The following is a 19548-nucleotide window of genomic DNA, read 5'->3' on the forward strand; positions in this document are numbered from 1 at the left end:
TCCGAATACCTGCAGTGCACTGTGGCTGCACCCTCTAGTGGTCAACCACGGTAACGCATAGTTTAGACACAGCTTGTGAATCTAGTAAATCTGGCATAGAGAGCTTTCAGTGTTATGATAGGCCTATAGTAAAGGACCCACAATCCATGTAAGATGTACCTGAAATGCTCTTTCCCTGAGTCTTAAAGGTTGTGCGACTATTTATATGTTTGTACACCAAGTGTCATCCATTCAAAAGGCACACGAAATACAGGGTAGCCTATGAGCCACTTGCTTTCAGTTTTTGAGGACTAATGGCTTTCAAACTGGGCTGGCTATTTGTAAGAATATCACTGTGAGCCAGCCAACTTTTCCATTTTCCATCCTACAGTAGCCTATAACATAGAATAATATACTATATATGGACCACAGTATAATATCGTATTATACAGTCTATTATCCCATCACTATACATAATATAAATCGGCCAGATAGATAGATAGATGGATAATGCTGCCTAAAACTGAATAATGAATTATACATTGAACAGAATTGAGGTTAACTTTATTTCTTCATTCGTTGGTGAGATTCGTGGAGCCAAATGGAAAAAAGGGGGGGGGTTGAGCATCATCAAGCTTGGTTGGTTTTGCGACGCCGTGAATGGATGCGCCGAGTGGTCCATGCGTGAGTCAGAGACGTGACGCAGGCAGCAGGCGAGGAGAAGGACACAAGGCACAGCTTGCCAGCAGCATCCATTCAGCCCCCATCGCCTTTCCATTGCATCGCACTCGGAAAGCTGCTGAAAACAGAGGACAAATACTGAAGCACCGAGGCTTGTTTTCAGGTGAGACTCAAGCAGAGCATCAGGATGAAAAATGGCCATGATTAGACGAGTTACGCGCATTTACATGCGCGGAACAGAGACACAGACCGTTCATCCGCTGTTTGCACTGGGAATCCATGTTCTCTTGTTGATGGGCTTAAGAGAAAGGAAGGGTAGCGGATGCTGAGAATTGCTTTTGCTCCGGGATGAGAGAGAGAGAGTGATATTACAAGGTTATGGTTGTAGGTTAAATGATTAAATTATTCGTTTTGATGTTGTTGTTGGTGTAATATTTCGATCATATGTCGTAGCAGTAAACTGTTTACATGGGGCGTCCGTCTTAATTGCGCACACGCCTTCCTCTCTTGATGTAGAGTGTAGGCAACCCAGGCATGGTTGTAGTTAACTCGAAAAACGAAAAACGACGGAATGACCGTTTTTAAAATCTGCATTTGATTATTAATAATGTAGGTCGAATCAATGTGTACTACGTTGGATGTGGTATAGTTCAATATGAGGGACATTTGACAGTTGTCACGATCGACACACAATTGAGGCGTCTTCAGTGTGGCCTAGTCGTTATTTCTGTTTGGTTTTGTTGTAAGTCTCTAGTTCTATGATTCCTTAATAGACAAGGTTAAGGTGATTTGGAGAGGCTTTGCTGAAGCACAGGATGGACAATAGAGAGTGTTACAATCAAAAGGTTCCCCGCAGTGTTAGAATTGACCTGTTTTAGGCCCAGTAACGAACCCAACGGATTCCTAAATTTTTTGTCTGACTAATTGTGAAGTGATGCCGTTAGGAATGGCCAGGAATGTTCCAGTCTATTCATGCCAACACACTCACACAAACAGATTTCTTTATCAGACTTCTTAAGCTAATAATCAATTATTGTATCAGAAGAACCAAGATTCAAAATGTATTTTGATTGATCATCTGGCTATAGATGCAGGTGATTCTGCTTCTGATAGGCACCAGATGGGACTATAGCCTACAGAATGCCCTTCCCTTACTTGGCCGAGGAACCTTAAGCTATTGGGTTGATTAACATGGCTGAGTCATTATGCCCCAAGGACTTTTAAAAGGAATAATCAAACACCTATCGCCATAGACATACACACTAATGCAGAAGGGTCTGTCTTTGAGGTTTAGTAGATCCCACGAAAATCAAATCTTTAATTGTATTTACCGACTGTGAGAGCAGTAGGCCTCTGTGATTCTGGGCAGAGAGGACAGGGTTCAGTGATTTCTTTTTAGGACTAAGAGAGTAGTCGTGACAGGGGGGACGTCTGAGGTTGATGGCAGTTATACAGAGCTGAAGTCCACAGGGCAGTATCTCAGTCCGTCCCGTCCCCCCCCCATCCTCTTCCTCTCTGTGATGCGTCGACACATTTGAGTTTCTCTCTGTGGGGGTGATGCAACTGTAAGAAATGTTAACATCTAGGCCTATGCTGCCACACGCTAAATATGTCAGAAAGTTTGGGCCAGAGCCTGTTCCAGAATATTCTGTCCTCTGTACACATTTTTGAAATTGTCCAGTAAGGAAATTTGTGCGTCACAATCCATCACAGAGCCTCAGAGCCTTTTCAGTATAAAAGCCTTCAGACATGAGGGCACTGGGCAGGAACATGGAGGTACAGATGGGCTAGGTTATTGCCCTGGGAAACTGCAAGACATTAAGGACAGATTTGAGTTGATTCTAACATTTGTGAAGGTCCTGGTGAAATTGACACTGTGTGTGTGTGGGGGGAGGGGGTTATCATACACACATACTTAAATATGTGTGTGTACTTGTGCGTCTTTGTCCTATTTCTTGAAAACAATATTTTTTTTTCACGCACCACTATAATCCTTACTTTGGAAGAGATGATGGAGTATTCATCCAATGATCTTTAAATCTGATGTATGATGAAAAGATAGAATTACAAATACCTCTATAAAAAAAGTAACTGCTCATGTCTGGAAACAAAAACAATAACTATTTCCTTCGTCTAAGATACAGTGTCCTCTCACAGTTGGATAGAAACAATGGGTTCTCCCTGTCTAATCTTTCAGGAGGAATTCCCATCACACCATGCTTCCGTCAGTACAGTGATTGCCGGTATTGTGTGATTGCAGTGATTGCTTGACTAGCCTAGCTTGACCCATATATTGAACACGCACATCAGGTTAATCGCAACGCATAGATCCGACACAGCAGGGGAGGAGTGTGGCTCAGTGTCACATTGACCCGCATAAAACAGGTTGAAACTTATCAGTTTCAGAACCGCAGTGTGATCGGTCTCTCTAGATGTAATGCCACAGGGACACAGTGCGTTCGGAACGGTTTCAACCTCTTTCAAGTTTTCCACATTTTGTTATGTTTCAGTTTAAAATTTAATTTAATTTATTCATTTTTATTTGATCAATCTACACACTATACTCTATAATGACTAAGCAATAATAGGTCTTTGGAGTGTTTTGTTCATTTACGGCCTGACACAAGGACCATTGGTCTATTGTGACCAACTTTGGTTCGAGGTACACAACACAAAGATGTTCAATTCTTGTGTTATTGATTGAGGACTTCCCACAGTGGCCAAACCTCTCAATAATGTGTATTACAACTAAAATGTATTGTTGTAATACACAATATAATAACTATTATTATGTCATTTTGATCAGCTGCTATATATTTAAAACCGGTGCTCCAGTTTGAGCACCTACTGCACGTGCTCCAGCACCTGTCCATTTATTGGTCGAAACTGGATGCACACCAAGTGACTAAGAGGTGGACGAAGAAAGCCCTTTTAGACTAACCAGCGACATCCGAGTGTTTTTTTTTTTTTTGTCAACCAACCTCCCACAAACCTTGTAAACAAACCGACAACTTATGTAGATCTTACAAACGGTCGACGCAGCTGTCATGCTTCAAAGCCATAGCAGTTACCCCAGCTCCCGGGACCAAGGCTGGTCTGTCCACCCTCACCATGAAGAACACACTTTAAATGGAGGATTGCCTCGTACAAGGACATTATGGCACCAAGTAAATCATTCCTGCCACCGCCTCAAGAGTTTCCTGGAAGCCCATTCCAGAAGTGTAGCCTACGTGACATGCCCGTTGTCATAGGCAGAATGCAGCCCACGCTCAGACCCATTAGGCGCTGTCAGGAAGAAAAGATGGATATTAGTTGGCCAAGATGGCCCGCACTGATTAGCAATGAGCTTGCTGGGCTCTTCTCTGACAGTGAGTGCACTAAACGGTGACTCACGCCCTCTTTGCACTCTCTGACCACCAGGATGAGTCTGTTTGGTTTCGTTCATTTTTTTTTAAATTATTTTCTTTTATTATTTTCGTTTTTCTTTTTACCCAGACACGGGGAGGGGCACCTGCATGGCACAGACCTGCCAGAGCCTCAGGGTGCCATGGGAACGCTTGAGTCACTGGCGCTGTACGCACGCCCACTCTGAAGCTGGCAGAGAGAGAGAGAGAGAGAGAGAGAGAGAGATGTCTCTCTTTTGATCTCTGGGCACTGATGCTACTTACATAAGAGACACATGCTGACTGTACGCATGGCTGATAGACAAACACAATCTTTCACAGTGGACACACCTGTGTCTGTTCCATGAAGTGAACCCTCACACAGTCATGACACGAGTGTGTGCCATACACTGCTGTGTTTGGGACGAAACATTTCAACATGCCGTGGCCGCGAATATACAATATACGATATACAAGTTACGTAATAACAGTGGAGGTCTGGAAAGCTAACAGATGTGACTTCAAATGTCTCTCTTAAGCTGTGCAAAATGAACGTTTCGTTACGTAATAAGTTCAAACAGTTTGAAGGAGTCTATTACTAACTACATTCATTTGTTTTCAGATTATTTCCAGGCCGCTTTCCAAATACTTCTTTTGTCTCTTCTGACTATTGTTTTCCAACCCAATTTGTAAATGTGGGATTGTCCAGGAGCTGTTGGTGGTGTTAAAGGTTTTTTAAGTTGAGGTTTTCTGCTCTTGATGCCTTTAAAGTCTCTGTCTGTCTGCTGTCTAAGGGCATCTTTTCCCAGTAATCTGTAGACTTACTGGACTGTATGGGTTGTTATGGTCATATCTAAACAGACAACATTTACATTACATTTACATTTAGCAGACGCTTTTATCCAAAGCGACTTACATATGTGTGACTTACAATGTATACACATTTTACATTTACACTGATGGCACACTGCACATCAGGAGCAATTAGGGGTTCAGTGTCTTGCTCAAGGACGCTTCGACAGGGAATCGAACTAGCAACCTTCTGATTACTAAACGACTTCTCTACCTCCTGTACCACTGTCGCCCTGGAAATGCTCTATGGCTGTCGGCAAGTATGTCCATACTAATCAGCCTCTTTATAATGAGGGTTTTGGCAACCCCTTTTTAATTAACAATTGATCATACAAATTATTTAATTTGGTTCGTGACAACAACAAGCTTCAGGGACAGTCACTCCAGAGCTCTGAAACATACTATTCTGTCAATTCTTTGTCTCTAACTTCTGAAAATATATGTGAAGGTAGAGGGTAGGAAATACTATCCCACAAAGATCCCAGCAGGGCTTCACAGAGGCTCGACCCAAGGAGCACAGCTGCTACAGCACAGTAGTCACCTGAACACAGGGCTTCACAGAGGCTCGACCCAAGGAGCACAGCTGCTACAGCACAGTAGTCACCTGAACACTGGGCTTCACAGAGGCTCGACCCAAGGAGCACAGCTGCTACAGCACAGTAGTCACCTGAACACAGGGCTTCACAGAGGCTCGACCCAAGGAGCACAGCTGCTACAGCACAGTAGTCACCTGAACACTGGGACCAGGGGAAAGAGCTGTGCTGTGATTCATTTGAAATAAATACATTTAGGCATGTTGTGTCTTTGTCTTTGGATAAGACCATCCACCTCTGATCTTGAGTCTTGAGTATGAAGATACTAGCTCCGTCTCTCTCTGAACGATTTAATGTCTTTTTACTCAACTAAGTTAAATAGATGTCAATTTCATAGACTCAGGACCCCAGGAGGCAAGCATGTTCTCATTTACTGTGGAGTTTTGACTGATCTGGCAGATGGTAAACACGCACACTACTGAGCAGTGGGAAGTGACCGGTGTCCGACGGCCATCTTGTGTTGCAGGCCCGCCCCAGCAGAGCAGCATGACTAAAGACTCTAAAGAGGAGAGCGTGGAGGTGGAGGAGGCGCAGCCTGTCTCTGAGTTCACCAGCCCCGTCCACGAGCCCCGCAAGCGGCCCATGGTGCACCCCTCCGCCCAGGCCCCGCTCCCCAAAGACTACGGTACGTCTCCCAAGCAATCTCTCCTTTCCTCTCTTCTCCCTCTCTATCTCTCTTTTCCTCTCTTCTCAATCTCTTTCTCTCCTCTCTTCTCTCTCTCTATCTCTTTCCCTCCTCTCTTCTCCCTCTCTATCTCTCTTTTCCTCTCTTCTCTCTCTATCTCTTTCTCTCCTCTCTTCTCTCTCTATCTCTTTCCCTCCTCTCTTCTCCCTCTGTATCTCTCTTTTCCTCTCTTCTCTCTCTCTATCTCTTTCTCTCCTCTCTTCTCTCTCTCTATCTCTTTCCCTCCTCTCTTCTCTCTCTCTATCTCTCTTTTCCTCTCTTCTCTCTCTCTATCGCTCTCTATTCTCAATCCCTCTACTCTCTCTTCTCTCTCTCTCTCTCTCTCTACCGCTCATCTGTCCATCTCTTCTCTCCTTCTCCTTTTCTTATCCCCCTCTCTCTCCCTTTAAGTCTCACTCTTCTGTCCTTTCTTTATCCCTCTGATCTCTCTCACTCTCCATCTCTCTTTTTTTTGTCCCCTCCTGTGTCTGTCCTTTCTCCTCTGCCTCACTCCTCTCTCTCTCCCATCACTCGCTCCTTTTTTGTCTCCCCCTTCCTCTCTCTCTCTCTCCCTCTCTCCCTCTCTCCGTCTCTCCATCTCTCTTCACTTCAGTCGTCTCCTCCCACAGAGGACTCTGGGCGAGCCGCCATTTTTGCACGGCGCACAAAGCGCTCCTCAGTGAGCTCTGGCTGTTATCACGCGGCCTCAGCAATGGAGCCAAAGCGAGACTTTAAAATGGAGAAGTTGGTGCTGTAGTGGGTTGCTGTTACTCACTATATAATTACTCACAGTATAAGTGTCCCACCTTCATAAAATGATGATAACTGTTTGGGAATAGAATCACGGTCTGTTCAGTCCCATATCCAACTACATTGAGACAAACAAAACAATGTTACCAACTATATTTAATAAGATGTAATGTATCAATATAATGTCAGGATAACGATTGATCAATGAGTCATTTATTGTGAACCGGTTGTTGTTGTTTTGGTTGTTGTTGTTTTTGTTGTTGTTTTTGCTGCTTTAACCAGTGTTCAATGACACATTTTCAGAGATTCATATTTTTCATTTTCATTGTAATGGCAGAGAAACACTGATAGCCTTTCCTACTCATGGCTTTAATCTCCACCACAGCATTCACCTTCTTCGACCCAAACGACCCGGCGTGCCTGGAGATCCTGACGGACCCCCGCACCACCATCCCAGAGCTCTTCGCCATCATCCGCCAGTGGGTCCCACAGGTGCAGCACAAGATCGACATCATCGGCAATGAGGTGACTACTTCAGCTCAGAACAATCTAGAACAATCTAGAACCATGAGGTGACTACTTAAGGTCAGAACAATCTAGAACAATGAGGTGACTACTTCAGCTCAGGAAAATCTAGAACAATCTCAGACACAGTTCACAAAGATCATCAGAACATTTTTACACAGGAAAAGGCAAACGAAACAACCACACATAAACCCCTAAATCCTTTAGTCTTTCTTTACTGTGTAAGTGTTATTGTATACTCTTCTCTCACACACACACATACACACACACACTCGGGCACACACACATAAACAAAATACTTCCTTCCTTTATAGATGACAAGATGACATGTTGGGTTTGATGAAAACCTTTGCTGGTCAAACCACTGCTTCGTGTGGTATGGTTCAAACGAATACCCAAAACATTTTCAAAAAGATTATCTCCCTAAAATAATTACGCTAACACAGGTCAACATTATTGACTGTCAACATCTTCTGTTGTATACACATATCTCAGGTCTACGTGTCCACAGTGAGAAGACTATATATATCTGTATACAATTATAGTCATTTTCACATGTAATGGATTTTAAACTCTTATTTATTTCTAACATCTTTCTCTATTGGTTTAAACGTGTTATTTGGACTCACTGCAGAAGGCAAAGGAAGGGAACCGTTTTCTCCTATTTCCATCTGTTCTGCTTAGAGACTTTATAAATGTCATTAAGGACCCAAAACAGACACCATAAACACAAACAGGTCATGGCTCTCTCTCTCCTTTATCCCCATCACTGTCTTTTATTCCCTCTGTTTTCCTCTGTCTATCTTCTCCTCTATCCCCCCCATCTCTCGCTCTCTCTTTCTCTCTATCTCTCTCTCGCTCTCTCTTTCTCTCTCTCTCCGAGTCTCTGTAAATGCTAAGCTGTTTGTTAGAATTCATTGCTTAGCAGGAGAAGAGTGATGGGCATGGAAGGAGAGAGAGAGATTTATCGATCTGCACCAGGGATGAAAGCTTGTAGGAGCAGCTCAAGGAGGAGAGGAGTCAGGTTGCCTTGTCCCAAGAGGCACCGCGCTCGATATTGGCTCCATCGTCACAGTGTTTGCCTTCCCTGACCGACCGCGGCGGACACCGGTGTGTTCTCGACCGGTCAGCGTTCGTCAGAGTTGTTTACTTCTGGCTTCTGGTGTTCCAAGGGGAACTAGGAAAAGGGGGAAAAAAACACCCATTTCAAGAATGAGAGAAGAAGCCAGGAGATATCCAAGATGGCTGCTGGCTTAAGATCAGCTCGGCACCGAGTCAGCTTCCCTGTTGGGAACTGAGACTTAGATCCAGTTAAGGCACATTCTAAGACAAACCGTCACCTTAACAAGGAACTGCACAAGGTTCCGCTTGGCTGTGTACTGTGGTTCTTTCTGCTGTAGTGAGCATCTGGAAGATTGTTGTCGCAGTTAAGTCAAATGAAGTCAAATGTATTTATAAAGCACATTTAAAAACAAGTCACGTTGACCAAAGTGCTGTACGTTTAGAAAGTTAAGACACGTTGTGAGTGTAAGGAACAGTACAGGGTGCTGCTGGGCTGTTTTCTGTAGTTTGTTGTAGGGTAGTTTACTGTACCCTAGTTTATAAAGATAGTGGGGGCTTGCTGTGAACAAGAAGGTGAATAGTGTTTTTTTTTTTGTTGTTGTGAGATTAAGACCCATTTACTTCACATTGTTAGTGTAAGGAACAGGACAGGGTGCTTCTGAGTGGTTTAGTGTAGTTTAATGTAGGTTACTGTATTTTACTGTAGTGTAGTCTGCCTTAGTTTATTGTAGTGCATTTTGATGGAGTTTATTGTAGTCTGCTGTAGGTTATTGTATTTTATTGTAGTTTGCTGTAGGTTATTGTATTTTATTGTAGTTTGCTGTAGGTTATTGTAGTTTATTGTAGTTTGCTGTAGGTTATTGTATCTCACCATTGTGTTTTCCATTCTGTGTAATTGGTCTGTGTATTTATTTGTGTATTTATTTATTATGCGGTTTTCTTGGTTATTTGTCAGGTTCTTGGTTATTCGTCGCTCACCGTGTCCGGATCATATCTGTTTTCTTGATTCCCTGTTTGCCTTTGTGTTTTATCTTCACATACACGCATACACAATATGCGCATGTTCTGGTTTCTGTTTTGGCCTGTGCGCTCTGTGCTCTGTTTTGGCCTGTGCTCTCTGCGTTCTGTTTTGGCCTGTGCTCTCTGCGTTCTGTTTTGGCCTGTGCTCTCTGAGTTCTGTTTTGGCCTGTGCTCTCTGAGTTCTGGATTCTGTTTTGGCATGTGCTCTCTCAGTTCTGTTTTGGCCTGTGCTCTCTGCGTTCTGGATTCTGTTTTGCCCTGTGCTCTCTGAGTTCTGTTTTGGCCTGTGCTCTCTCAGTTCTGTTTTGGCCTGTGCTCTCTGCGTTCTGTTTTGGCCTGTGCTCCTGCGTTCTGGATTCTGTTTTTGGCCTGTGCTCTCTGAGTTCTGTTTTGGCCTGTGCTCTCTGCGTTCTGGATTCTGTTTTTGGCCTGTGCTCTCTGAGTTCTGTTTTGGCCTGTGCTCTCTGCGTTCTGTTCTCTGTTTTGGCCTGTGCTCTCTGAGTTCTGTTTTGGCCTGTCTGGTTTTGTTGTTCTCTTTGTGTAAGTAAGGCTTAATTTTCCGATTACCCGTGCATTTCGTCTCGTACTCTTGGGTCTTCTCCCGCAAAACCTGACAGCTCCTATTAGGAGAAACTCCTAAGACAAAAACAAAAAAGATGTGTCAGCTTTGTCAGTAGGAGATATGGGAATATATGGAGTGTCTTAAGAGTACTCTTAGTGGAAAGATAAGATGCTTTGTGAATATAGGCCCTGGTATCAACCACAAAGGGCAGACTACTGAGGACACATGGGCAGACTACTGAGGACGCATGGGTCCTAAAATAGAAGAATGCAAGTAATATAAAGCACTTCAGCTCTCAGGGGACTAAAACAGGAATACAACAGTATTCAATTCCATCACTGGCCGATAGTTTCATCGCAGCAGCTGATTGGTGGAGGTATAACGGGCACATCAGAGCAGCTCATCTGGATTCTTTATTAGCTCAAATGACCACATGTTGGACCCCAGGGTAGTAAAGATTTATTGATGGCAATGGACCACACGCTCCTAAAAGTTTAGAGATTTATCGACCGCCCCAGAGTGAGTAAGTGAGTGAGTGGATCTATAGCATGTACTTTAAGATAATGACTCATCTGACCTTGCAGAGACTACAGTGAAGAGGATGTAGAAATGATGGACTGTGAGGTGTTGGTTTTAGATACAGACGAACATATAACCAGTAAGTAGTCATTTACAACCAGATGTCTCTTTCTATCCGTCCTTTATTGTGTCTGAAGACAAAGATTTACTGTGACTAAGCTATTTTACAGAGTAAAGCTCCAGATGACAGGTCTGGTGCAAAACTGACATGGCAATTTTGGACTCATTTTGTATTTCTAGAGAAGCCTAAACTCTATCACCCACAAGTCATTTTCTACAAACTGCAATGAGCCCCTGATTCCATTGCATTCACCATTTGCCCACAGAAACTGAATTACTATTCAACTCATAGAGAGAGCATAATCTGTGGCATAGGCCTGAGAGATATGAAGATGCCAGTGGATTTATAAATAGATAATGTTATGTATAATAAATATATAAAATGATGTGTTGGATAGCGGCCATGTTTGTCAGGTTTGGCTCCAAGCTTATTTCCACTGGTGGCACTGGTGGCACACCTTTACCCTGTGAGTGATGTATCCTGTGAAGAAGAGGAGAATCATCAGACTCATAATACTATCGCTTCTACTCTTTCATGTCAACCTGGAAAAGTTTCATTACTTTTTACACCCCAGCCCCACCGCTACACACACACACACACACTCGCTGGAGTGTGTGGAGATTGATCGGGGTGTCGGCTGCTGTTCTTTGGCGTCCCTGGAGGCCCCCAGTGCAGGCTGGGATTGATAGTTGTGATAATAAACTCCGTCCATTAACCAGGCCGCGCCGAGCTCTGACACAGTGAGTAAATCACAGATGTCGGTCACAGCCGCGAGGGGCGGCAGACTCCTACACCAGCGCTGGACACCCCACAGCCTCCTACACCAGCGCTGGACACCCCCACAGCCTCCTACACCGGCGCGGGACTCCCCTACAGCCTCAGTCTCAGCCCCTTGCCCATTCCACTCCTCACTACAATTACATTTATATTTACATTTATATTTACATTTAGTCATTTAGCAGACGCTTTTGTCCAAAGCGACGTACAAGGGAGAGAACAGTCAAGCTACGGGCATTAGAACCCTTGTGTAACAATAAATACTACTTTACATAAGAATAAAAAAAAAAAACGAAATAGAAAAGAAAAAGAAGTGCAGGAAAGTAACCGCTGTAAGTGCAAGTTAAGCACTAGTCGAAGTGCCAGTTTAGGAAGGGAGGTGCTCTCTGAAGAGTTGGGTCTTCAAAAGCTTCTTGAAGGTAGGTCACTATCCAGCAACACTACAGAGGAGGCCTGCTACATTAACCACTGTGGAGGACTTATTTTTGGATATTGCTAAAATGAAGTTTGGAGGCGCTTGACAGAATTTAACATGGTTGCTTTGGTTGCTTGGAAAAAAAAATGTAGTTAATCGATTCTCGTTGGGAGATTTGCTTATGGAGTACAGAAATGTTGGCAAACCTTTAACCTTTGTCGGGTGGATCAAGAGTAATCAAGAAGCAGTAGAACTTCAAAACACAATAATATAGGTATCTGTGTCATTTTATATGCTGAACCTCAGCATGTGCTTCAGAAAATTCCGTGAAATGGAAAGGAGAACTGAATGGAGGAAGAAGAGATGAACCGAGCTGAAACTGTAGTCTTGTGTACGCAGAGAATACTGACTGAAGTAGAGGAGGGGGAAATGATGAGGCCAGGCCTGAAGCTGTGTTTTTTAGTCAGTGACTGTCACCCCAGCAGGAGTGAGAGTCAGAAAAGTGCCCCTGTTTGGCAGGAAGGACTCGAGCTGAGGCTGAGGCAGGGACCGGGTGTCTGTCTGCTCCTCCTTCATGTGTGGTCACGGTCAGAAAAACATGGTGGATGCGGTAGGAGTGCTATAATGAGACAGGAGTTTTGAGATTTCCGTTGGTTAGTGGTCAAGCATGGGCACTCTCAATGGTCACACTTTGCTGATAGCAAAAACATTTGTCAGAATGGTGGGTGTCTGTATGAAATGGTTCATAAGAATTGATGGTTTTTTTTATGCTTGTGTTTCAGTCCAAGGTCCTAACATACTCATTGACAATATTTATGTCGGTATCTGGCATGTTTGATCGATAATGTATGTAAGGGCAGCCAAAATGTTACCAACAACGAAAAAAAAAACAGGCTGGGGGGTTTATACGCGTCTGAACTTAATGGGACTGTAGAAAGCATTAGAGTGGTAAATATTGCGGAAAATACAATCAATTATTACATTACCTACAATAACATAAGGCCACATCTGTGATGAATGAGTGAGAGATGGTGAAGGTGAGACAAACAGATAGAAAGAGAGGAGGGAAAGAGAGGAGCCCCACACTCAAAGACAGGTGAGGAGAAGCAGCATCAGACGAATGTGTTACATTCATATACTCATACTTGGAATCCCAAACCTCTTGAACTTCTCTCTTGGACAATGGGGATAAGGCTGAAGCAATCAACCAGATGCTAAAGGAACGCAAGATGTCACAATTAGTTACACTGTGATCAGGCTCTGGTGTGTGACAGCACCCAATGCATTGGGGTTACTGTGAACGCACACAGTCCAGGCTGAGAAGCTGTGGTGTGACTGCTGACCTTTTGACCCCCTGGCCAAACTCCGCAAATGTCCATTTTCTGGATTTAATAATTCTTAGACTGAATTTTGCCTTACGTCTGTGTGCCTTGCTGTCAAAGGAGGCCTTTCTAAACTTTCACACTGGAGGGATCTGAAACTTGGGATGCATAATACCAAAATATCCACTTCTAAGTAAAACACATTCACCTTGAAACAGATCCGCTGAATTTTTTTACACCTCTTGAGTCCTCAGCAGTAAACTGGAGTTTGTTGTACTCTCACAAAATGGCTGCCACTCCTCAAAGATGAAAGCACTCATTAGCAGCACTCACTCCAGCATCTGAGGAGAGATGACCTCTTCATAGCTTTTATCTGTGTTATGAACAGCTATCTGTGCAGTATAGCTGTGAGCCCTATCGACCCGCTGATATAGCCCTGATCTTCACATTCATATAAGAGGCAGGATGAAATGGAGGAGTGTGGCCTCAGTAGGCTGTTAGGCAGTAAGTGATCCAAGTGCATAATTGCTACATATGCACGTGTCTCGCAGACATACTGTCTCTCTCTCTAACTCACACACTCAGTCACTCGCTCGCTAATCACTTATCTGTTGTGGGTCTTTTGCCAGATCCTGAAGCGTGGTTGCCATGTGAACGATCGTGATGGACTGACGGACATGACACTCCTGCACTACTGCTGCAAGGCTGGAGCCCATGGCGTCGGTGAGATTCTCTTTCATAATTGTTATATTTGTTTAGATTTGTCTTTAACTCACATTTTAATATTTTTTTATATTGGGGCCCTTCATGTGATTTGAGCTCACTGTAGCTCACTAGTTTCTACTTAACAATGTTAGCCTAAGCACCCCTGAGAGTGTATGACACAAAATGTAAGAAATGGTAGTTTTAGCTGAAGTAGACACTTTATTGCCAGAGTCTGCATTCTAAAATGAACAGTCATTCAAGAGATATTTCATGGATTTTTACCCACAGTGAAAATTCTATAATTCACTTAAAATGTTAACACTAGAATTCTTCCTTTCCTTTCATAAGTACTGCTGTATTTTTTGTGCGCTGTGGTAAAGAAACCCTAATGTGGGGTTTCCGCTACCGTAACAATATAAGGAGGAGATAATGACTGAATTTTCATTTTTGGGTCAACTATTTTAAGTCCCTGAAGTCCTTACTTTGCTAAAATGAAAATGGGTGAAAAATATCTCACTGAACGAGGAAATGAATTCCAGTGAAATCAGAGCCCTTTAGGTGCTTTTTAAAGTCACTTTTAAACTCCAAAGTTGTGAAGGACATTACCTGTGAACTTGTTTTGCTCAACTATAATTCGCCCTCTTCAAAATGTGTGGAGGATACTTTCCTCGACTTTTCGCTGACCTTTTTGCATTATCCAACCTTGCAAAAACATTTTTTATTCTCTTCTGCTGTGCAACTTCTTTTCATTCAGCTGAACCAAGATACAACCTAAATGCGTTCGTTAAACTGACCCACTTTAAAACACCTGGGCCTATTAATCAAGGTCATGCAATGTTGCTGCTGCATAATCTCAGGTGCCCGTATCTTTGACTATCAGAAATACAGGCAGATCATGTAGATGCCCTCACCACTAGTCCAGCCCCAAGTGGACAGGCTGAGGGGCCTGGGAAATGGCATGTGTCTTTTTCACTCAGAAGTGATAAAAAACAACAAAATATAGACAAACTCTCTGATTTATCATGGCTGTATTGCTGTGTATATTTATTTATGCATATTTCCACACAACGCATGAGGCCTCGAGAGCAGTAACAACAAACAACTGCACTTCAAACTAGCCATGATGAGATGAGGCTGATCTATATGCTGTGGCCTCTCTGGCGCGCTGCCAGCTAGGCTATGGTTGGAAAGGAAATCTGATCCCTATATAGGAACAGCCAGAGCTTTGTTTCATAGAACCTGGTATGGCTAGCATTGGACTCGCAGTGGGCTAGCAGTGGGCTAACAGTGGGTTGGCAGTGGGCTAGCAATGGGCTAACAGTGGGTTGGCAGTGGGCTAGCAATGGGCCAACAGTGGACTAACAGTGGGCTCGCAGTGGGCTAGCAGTGGGCTAACAGTGGGCTAGCAGTGGGCTCGCAGTGGGCTAGCAGTGGGCTAACAGTCGGCTAGCAGTGGGCTAACAGTGGGCTAGCCGTGGGCTAGCAGTGGGCTCGCAGTGGGCTCGCAGTAGGCTAACAGTCGGCTAGCAGTGGGCTAACAGTGGGCTAGCCGTGGGCTAGCAGTGGGCTCGCAGTAGGCTAGCAGGGGGCTTGCAACTGAAGGTCAAGTCTAAGGGAAGCTAAGTGGGCATAAACACAGAGCAGACCAGGAAGTGCTTGGATTTACTTTGTCAAGTACACAGCGAGTATTGACAAAGAAGTGAAAGGGAGAGAAGATGAAGAGAGCTAATGCTGTAGTCTTTTGTCAGTCAGCGACGGTTTCCTCTGCAGGAGTCAGCAGAAATGGACCTGCTGCTGTCTCACAGGTGACAAGCAGAGGACACACACTGAGGCTGCCTCCTGGCCTCTTCCTGCACTCCTGTCACTTGAGACCACAATCAGAAAAAGTTTTTTTAGTTTTAGTTTTTTTCAGCACCTTAAGCAGAGCTACGACATGAGGGTGGTGGATGCGGTGGGGGTTAGATGGAGCTGTCAGCCGCTGTTATTGTAGTGTAAAAGGTCAAGTACAATCTGTAGTGTAAAATCAGGGCTTTTAAAATAAGACTCAACATCAGAAGTTACATCGGGTCATATTGACCCAAAAATAATAGGCATTCTTTTTTTTTATAGCAGGCACACTGAAAGTGATTTTTTTTTTGGCGGGGGGGGGGGGGGGGCATTTTAAGAAGCTAGGTGGACAGCCATGGAGTTTCATCACCGATCTTTTTGCAAGATTTAAAAAAAAAAACTATGACCCAAACACAATAGGAGGGGTAAAATAAGACAAAGTCAGTGGCCAGTGGTCACAGTCACCCACAAGTGTGTTTTAGTAAACGACTGAAAAGAAGTAAATCTGGTGGACCAGGTGGACTGATGAAGATAAGTGCTAAGTGCTTGACTGATGAAGATAAGTGCTAAGTGCTTGAGTTGTAATTGTAATTGCAGGCACATGTTAGTAACAGTCTTGACAGGTACGCAATGTAAATGGAAATGCTGAACCCCAACATTTCCTAGAGAAAGCAAAGCAGGAAAGATGCTAGAAGGATCGGAGCCAAGCTAAAGCTGTAGCGACCGTCTCTTCAGCAGGAGTCAGCAGAACTGGCCTTTGTGCTGTCTGAGAAGTGACAAGTAGAGTAGGAGACACACACTGAGACGGCAGTCTGAGAAGTGACAAGTAGGATGAGGGACACCCACTGAGGCGGTGATCTGATTTCTCTGTCATGTCCTTTGATTTGAGACCAGCTGAAAAGAGGTGAAAGTAGTGGACGTGGATGCGGTGATGGACAAAAGATAAGTGTCTGAGTTATTGTAGTTTCAGGCGAAGGTCAGGAGCAGGCTTGAGAAGTGCTCTTTGTTGTGGTAAATGCTGACCACCAGAGAGATTAGCCAGGGAGGACTGAAAAGGAGGAAGAGGCTTTGAGCTCCGAGCAAAAGCCGCAGTCCTCAGTCAGTGACTGATTCTTCAGCGGGAGTCAGCGGAAATGGCCTCTGTGCTGACTGAGACGTGACAAGTAGAGTGGGAGGACACACACTGAGCTGGCGGTCTGCGAAGTGACAAGTACACACACTGAGGCAGTGACCTGTTTTCCGTCTGCTACTGCGTCAGTGGCTTTCACTTCGCCCAATAGGATCAATCAGAGACATTATGAAGGTCGATCAAGTGCACATCCACAAAAGTGCTTCATAAACAAAGACGCCTCTGGTGCTCTTTGGAAAGAAGAGGATACAATGTCAAAAGTGAAAAAAGCTTTTATTCAGCACAAGGGCTACAGAAACTACCAGTTTATAATGAATGAGATACAGGATAGGATAGGTTAGGATAGAATAGAACAGGAATAAACACAAAACGTGTCATACAAAACTCTTTCTATGCATTGGCCCTTGTTCAGTTTCCTAAGCTGTTTATTCAGATCAGCTCACAGTGCCGACCATAATTAGCTCTACAGCATCAGTCATCTCAGAACCATTGTGTAACTCCCAGCACTCCCCTGGTGATTCTCACAACACAGAGAGACGAGACACATGGGAGACCGGAGAGACCAGAAACCAAAGAGACCAGAGACATGGTAGACCAGAGAGACACACACGAAGCACCTACTGCTGATCTCTCACAACACAAAGACACTCACTCTCTGTGTAGTCTCTCTATCATCAAGCCTCGTCTGTGGTGAAACATGGCGACCAGAGTACAGTGAGACATGAGGCGAGAGACATGTGAGACCAGAGAGACGAGAGACATGGTAGACCAGAGAGACCAGAGACATGGTAGACCAGAGAGACACACATGAAGCACCTACTGCTGATCTCACTCTCTGTGCAGTCTCTCTGTCATCCAGTCACGTCTGTCCACGTGTGGATCTGTTAGTGGACACCTCATTGGTCAGATGGACAGACACAAACACTGCCCTCCTCATATGAAATGACCTGGGAGGGTTTTTCTGATGGACGGGTGTTTAAAGTTAAAGCCCTTGATTATAATCCATTACACGTTTTTTTTGTAGAAATCATCAAAGTTCTCCTCACATTCCGCTAGCCGTCAGTTCAGTGTGTGAGATCCAAAACATTCTGGCTCTGTAAATGGGAAACAACTTAAGTGTCTCGGAACGAGACATGCAGTATCTTAGCCAATCAACTACAGGTGCTACTCATGATTTTGGACGTCACTTCAGAAGCACGGAAGGGAGGGCTGTATTTGATTGGCTGTTGAGCTCAAATATCAACAACCTTTCACCAGGATAGTTTCATCTCTCCTCACATGTGATGACCTGTGAGAGTCTGTATGTACAGGTATTTAAAGGAGTGTGTGTGTGTGTGTGTGTGTGTGTGTGTGTGTGTGTGTGTGTGTGTGTGTGTGTGTGTGTGTGTGTGTGTGCTATCTCCTGACATGATTCTGTATGGACAGGTGTTTAAAGGTGTGTGTGTGTGTGTGCTGTCTCCTCAAATGAGTCTGTATGTACAGGTATTTGAAGGAGTGTGTGTGTGTGTGCTGTCTCCTCACATGAGGCTGTATGGACAGGTGTCTAATGTTGTGTGTGTGTGTGTGCTGTCTCCTGACATGAGTCTGTATGTACAGGTATTTAAAGGAGTGTGTGTGTGTGTGTGTGTGCTGTCTCCTCACATGAGTCTGTATGTACAGGTATTTAAAGGAGTGTGTGTGTATGTGCTGTCTCCTGACATGAGGCTGTATGGACAGGTGTCTAAAGGTGTGTGTGTGTGTGTGTGTGTGTGTGTGTGTGTGTGTGTGTGTGTGTGTGTGTGTGTGTGTGTGTGTGTGTGTGTGTGTGTGTGTGTGTGTGTGTGTGTGTGTGTGTGTGTGTGTGTGTGTGTGTGTGTGTGCTGTCTCCTCAGGCGACCCTGCGGCGGCCCTGCGGCTGGTGAACCAGCTGATCGCTCTGGGAGCGGACGTGAGCCTGCGCAGCCGCTGGACCAACATGAACGCGCTGCACTACGCCGCTTACTTCGACGTGCCCGAACTCATCAGAATACTGCTCAAGGCCTGCAAGCCCAGAGGTGGGGAAATCGTACATCCATCCATCCATCCATCTATCTATCCCTCTATCCATCTATCTATCTATCTATCTATCCATATATATATCTATTTATCCATCCACCCATCCATCTATCTATCTATCTATCTATCTATCTATCTATCTATCTATCCATATATCTATCTATCTATCCTTCCACCCATCCATCCATCTATTTATCTATCTATCTGTCTGTCTATCTGTCATATGTCATATGTGCAATATATGTCAATGTGCATAAGGTCCTATTCAGACACTTAGCCTACTCCACAACAACAGTCTGAGTATGATCTTACATGTACATGTATACATCATACGACTCACAAAAGACAGGCTGGGACATGTTACTGTAAACAGGCCAGCATTCAGTGGCTATGAAGCGGAATGATGCTCCTGAGAACATCACACACACACCGTCAGAAGAATGGAGAGAATAGTGTGTGTGCTACATTGGGTGCATCCCGAAACCTCTTATTACTGTAATCTGCTGAGCGCAAACCTATACTGAAAGGATTGCTGAAAGTATAACACCTCAAAATACCAAATAATCCAGCCTGTGACATACAGTAAAGGTGCACAGCCCACCGAGGTGACAGTCTTCAGACGCCCTCA

At 44.2% G+C, this 19548-nt stretch overlaps 1 protein-coding gene across 2 annotated transcripts in view; it reads left to right on the forward strand.

The window, feature by feature from the left end:
- The first annotated feature begins 378 nt into the window (after positions 1 to 378).
- The window catches only part of clip3 (CAP-GLY domain containing linker protein 3), a 34478-nt gene continuing 15308 nt past the window's right edge, over positions 379 to 19548 (forward strand). Inside the window, exons 1-5 of one of the 2 annotated variants that reach the window (XM_042708737.1) lie at positions 379 to 823; positions 5955 to 6113; positions 7288 to 7427; positions 13855 to 13948; positions 18758 to 18919. In XM_042708737.1, coding sequence (XP_042564671.1) covers positions 640 to 823; positions 5955 to 6113; positions 7288 to 7427; positions 13855 to 13948; positions 18758 to 18919 — 739 coding nt within the window. In that variant the 5' untranslated portion in view covers positions 379 to 639. The remainder of the gene's footprint in view (positions 824 to 5954; positions 6114 to 7287; positions 7428 to 13854; positions 13949 to 18757; positions 18920 to 19548) is intronic. The other variant, XM_031573888.2, reaches the window with a different exon arrangement.

The sequence above is a fragment of the Clupea harengus genome, chromosome 9, assembly GCF_900700415.2.
Source record: "Clupea harengus chromosome 9, Ch_v2.0.2, whole genome shotgun sequence".
NCBI classification, from domain to species: Eukaryota; Metazoa; Chordata; class Actinopteri; order Clupeiformes; family Clupeidae; genus Clupea; species Clupea harengus.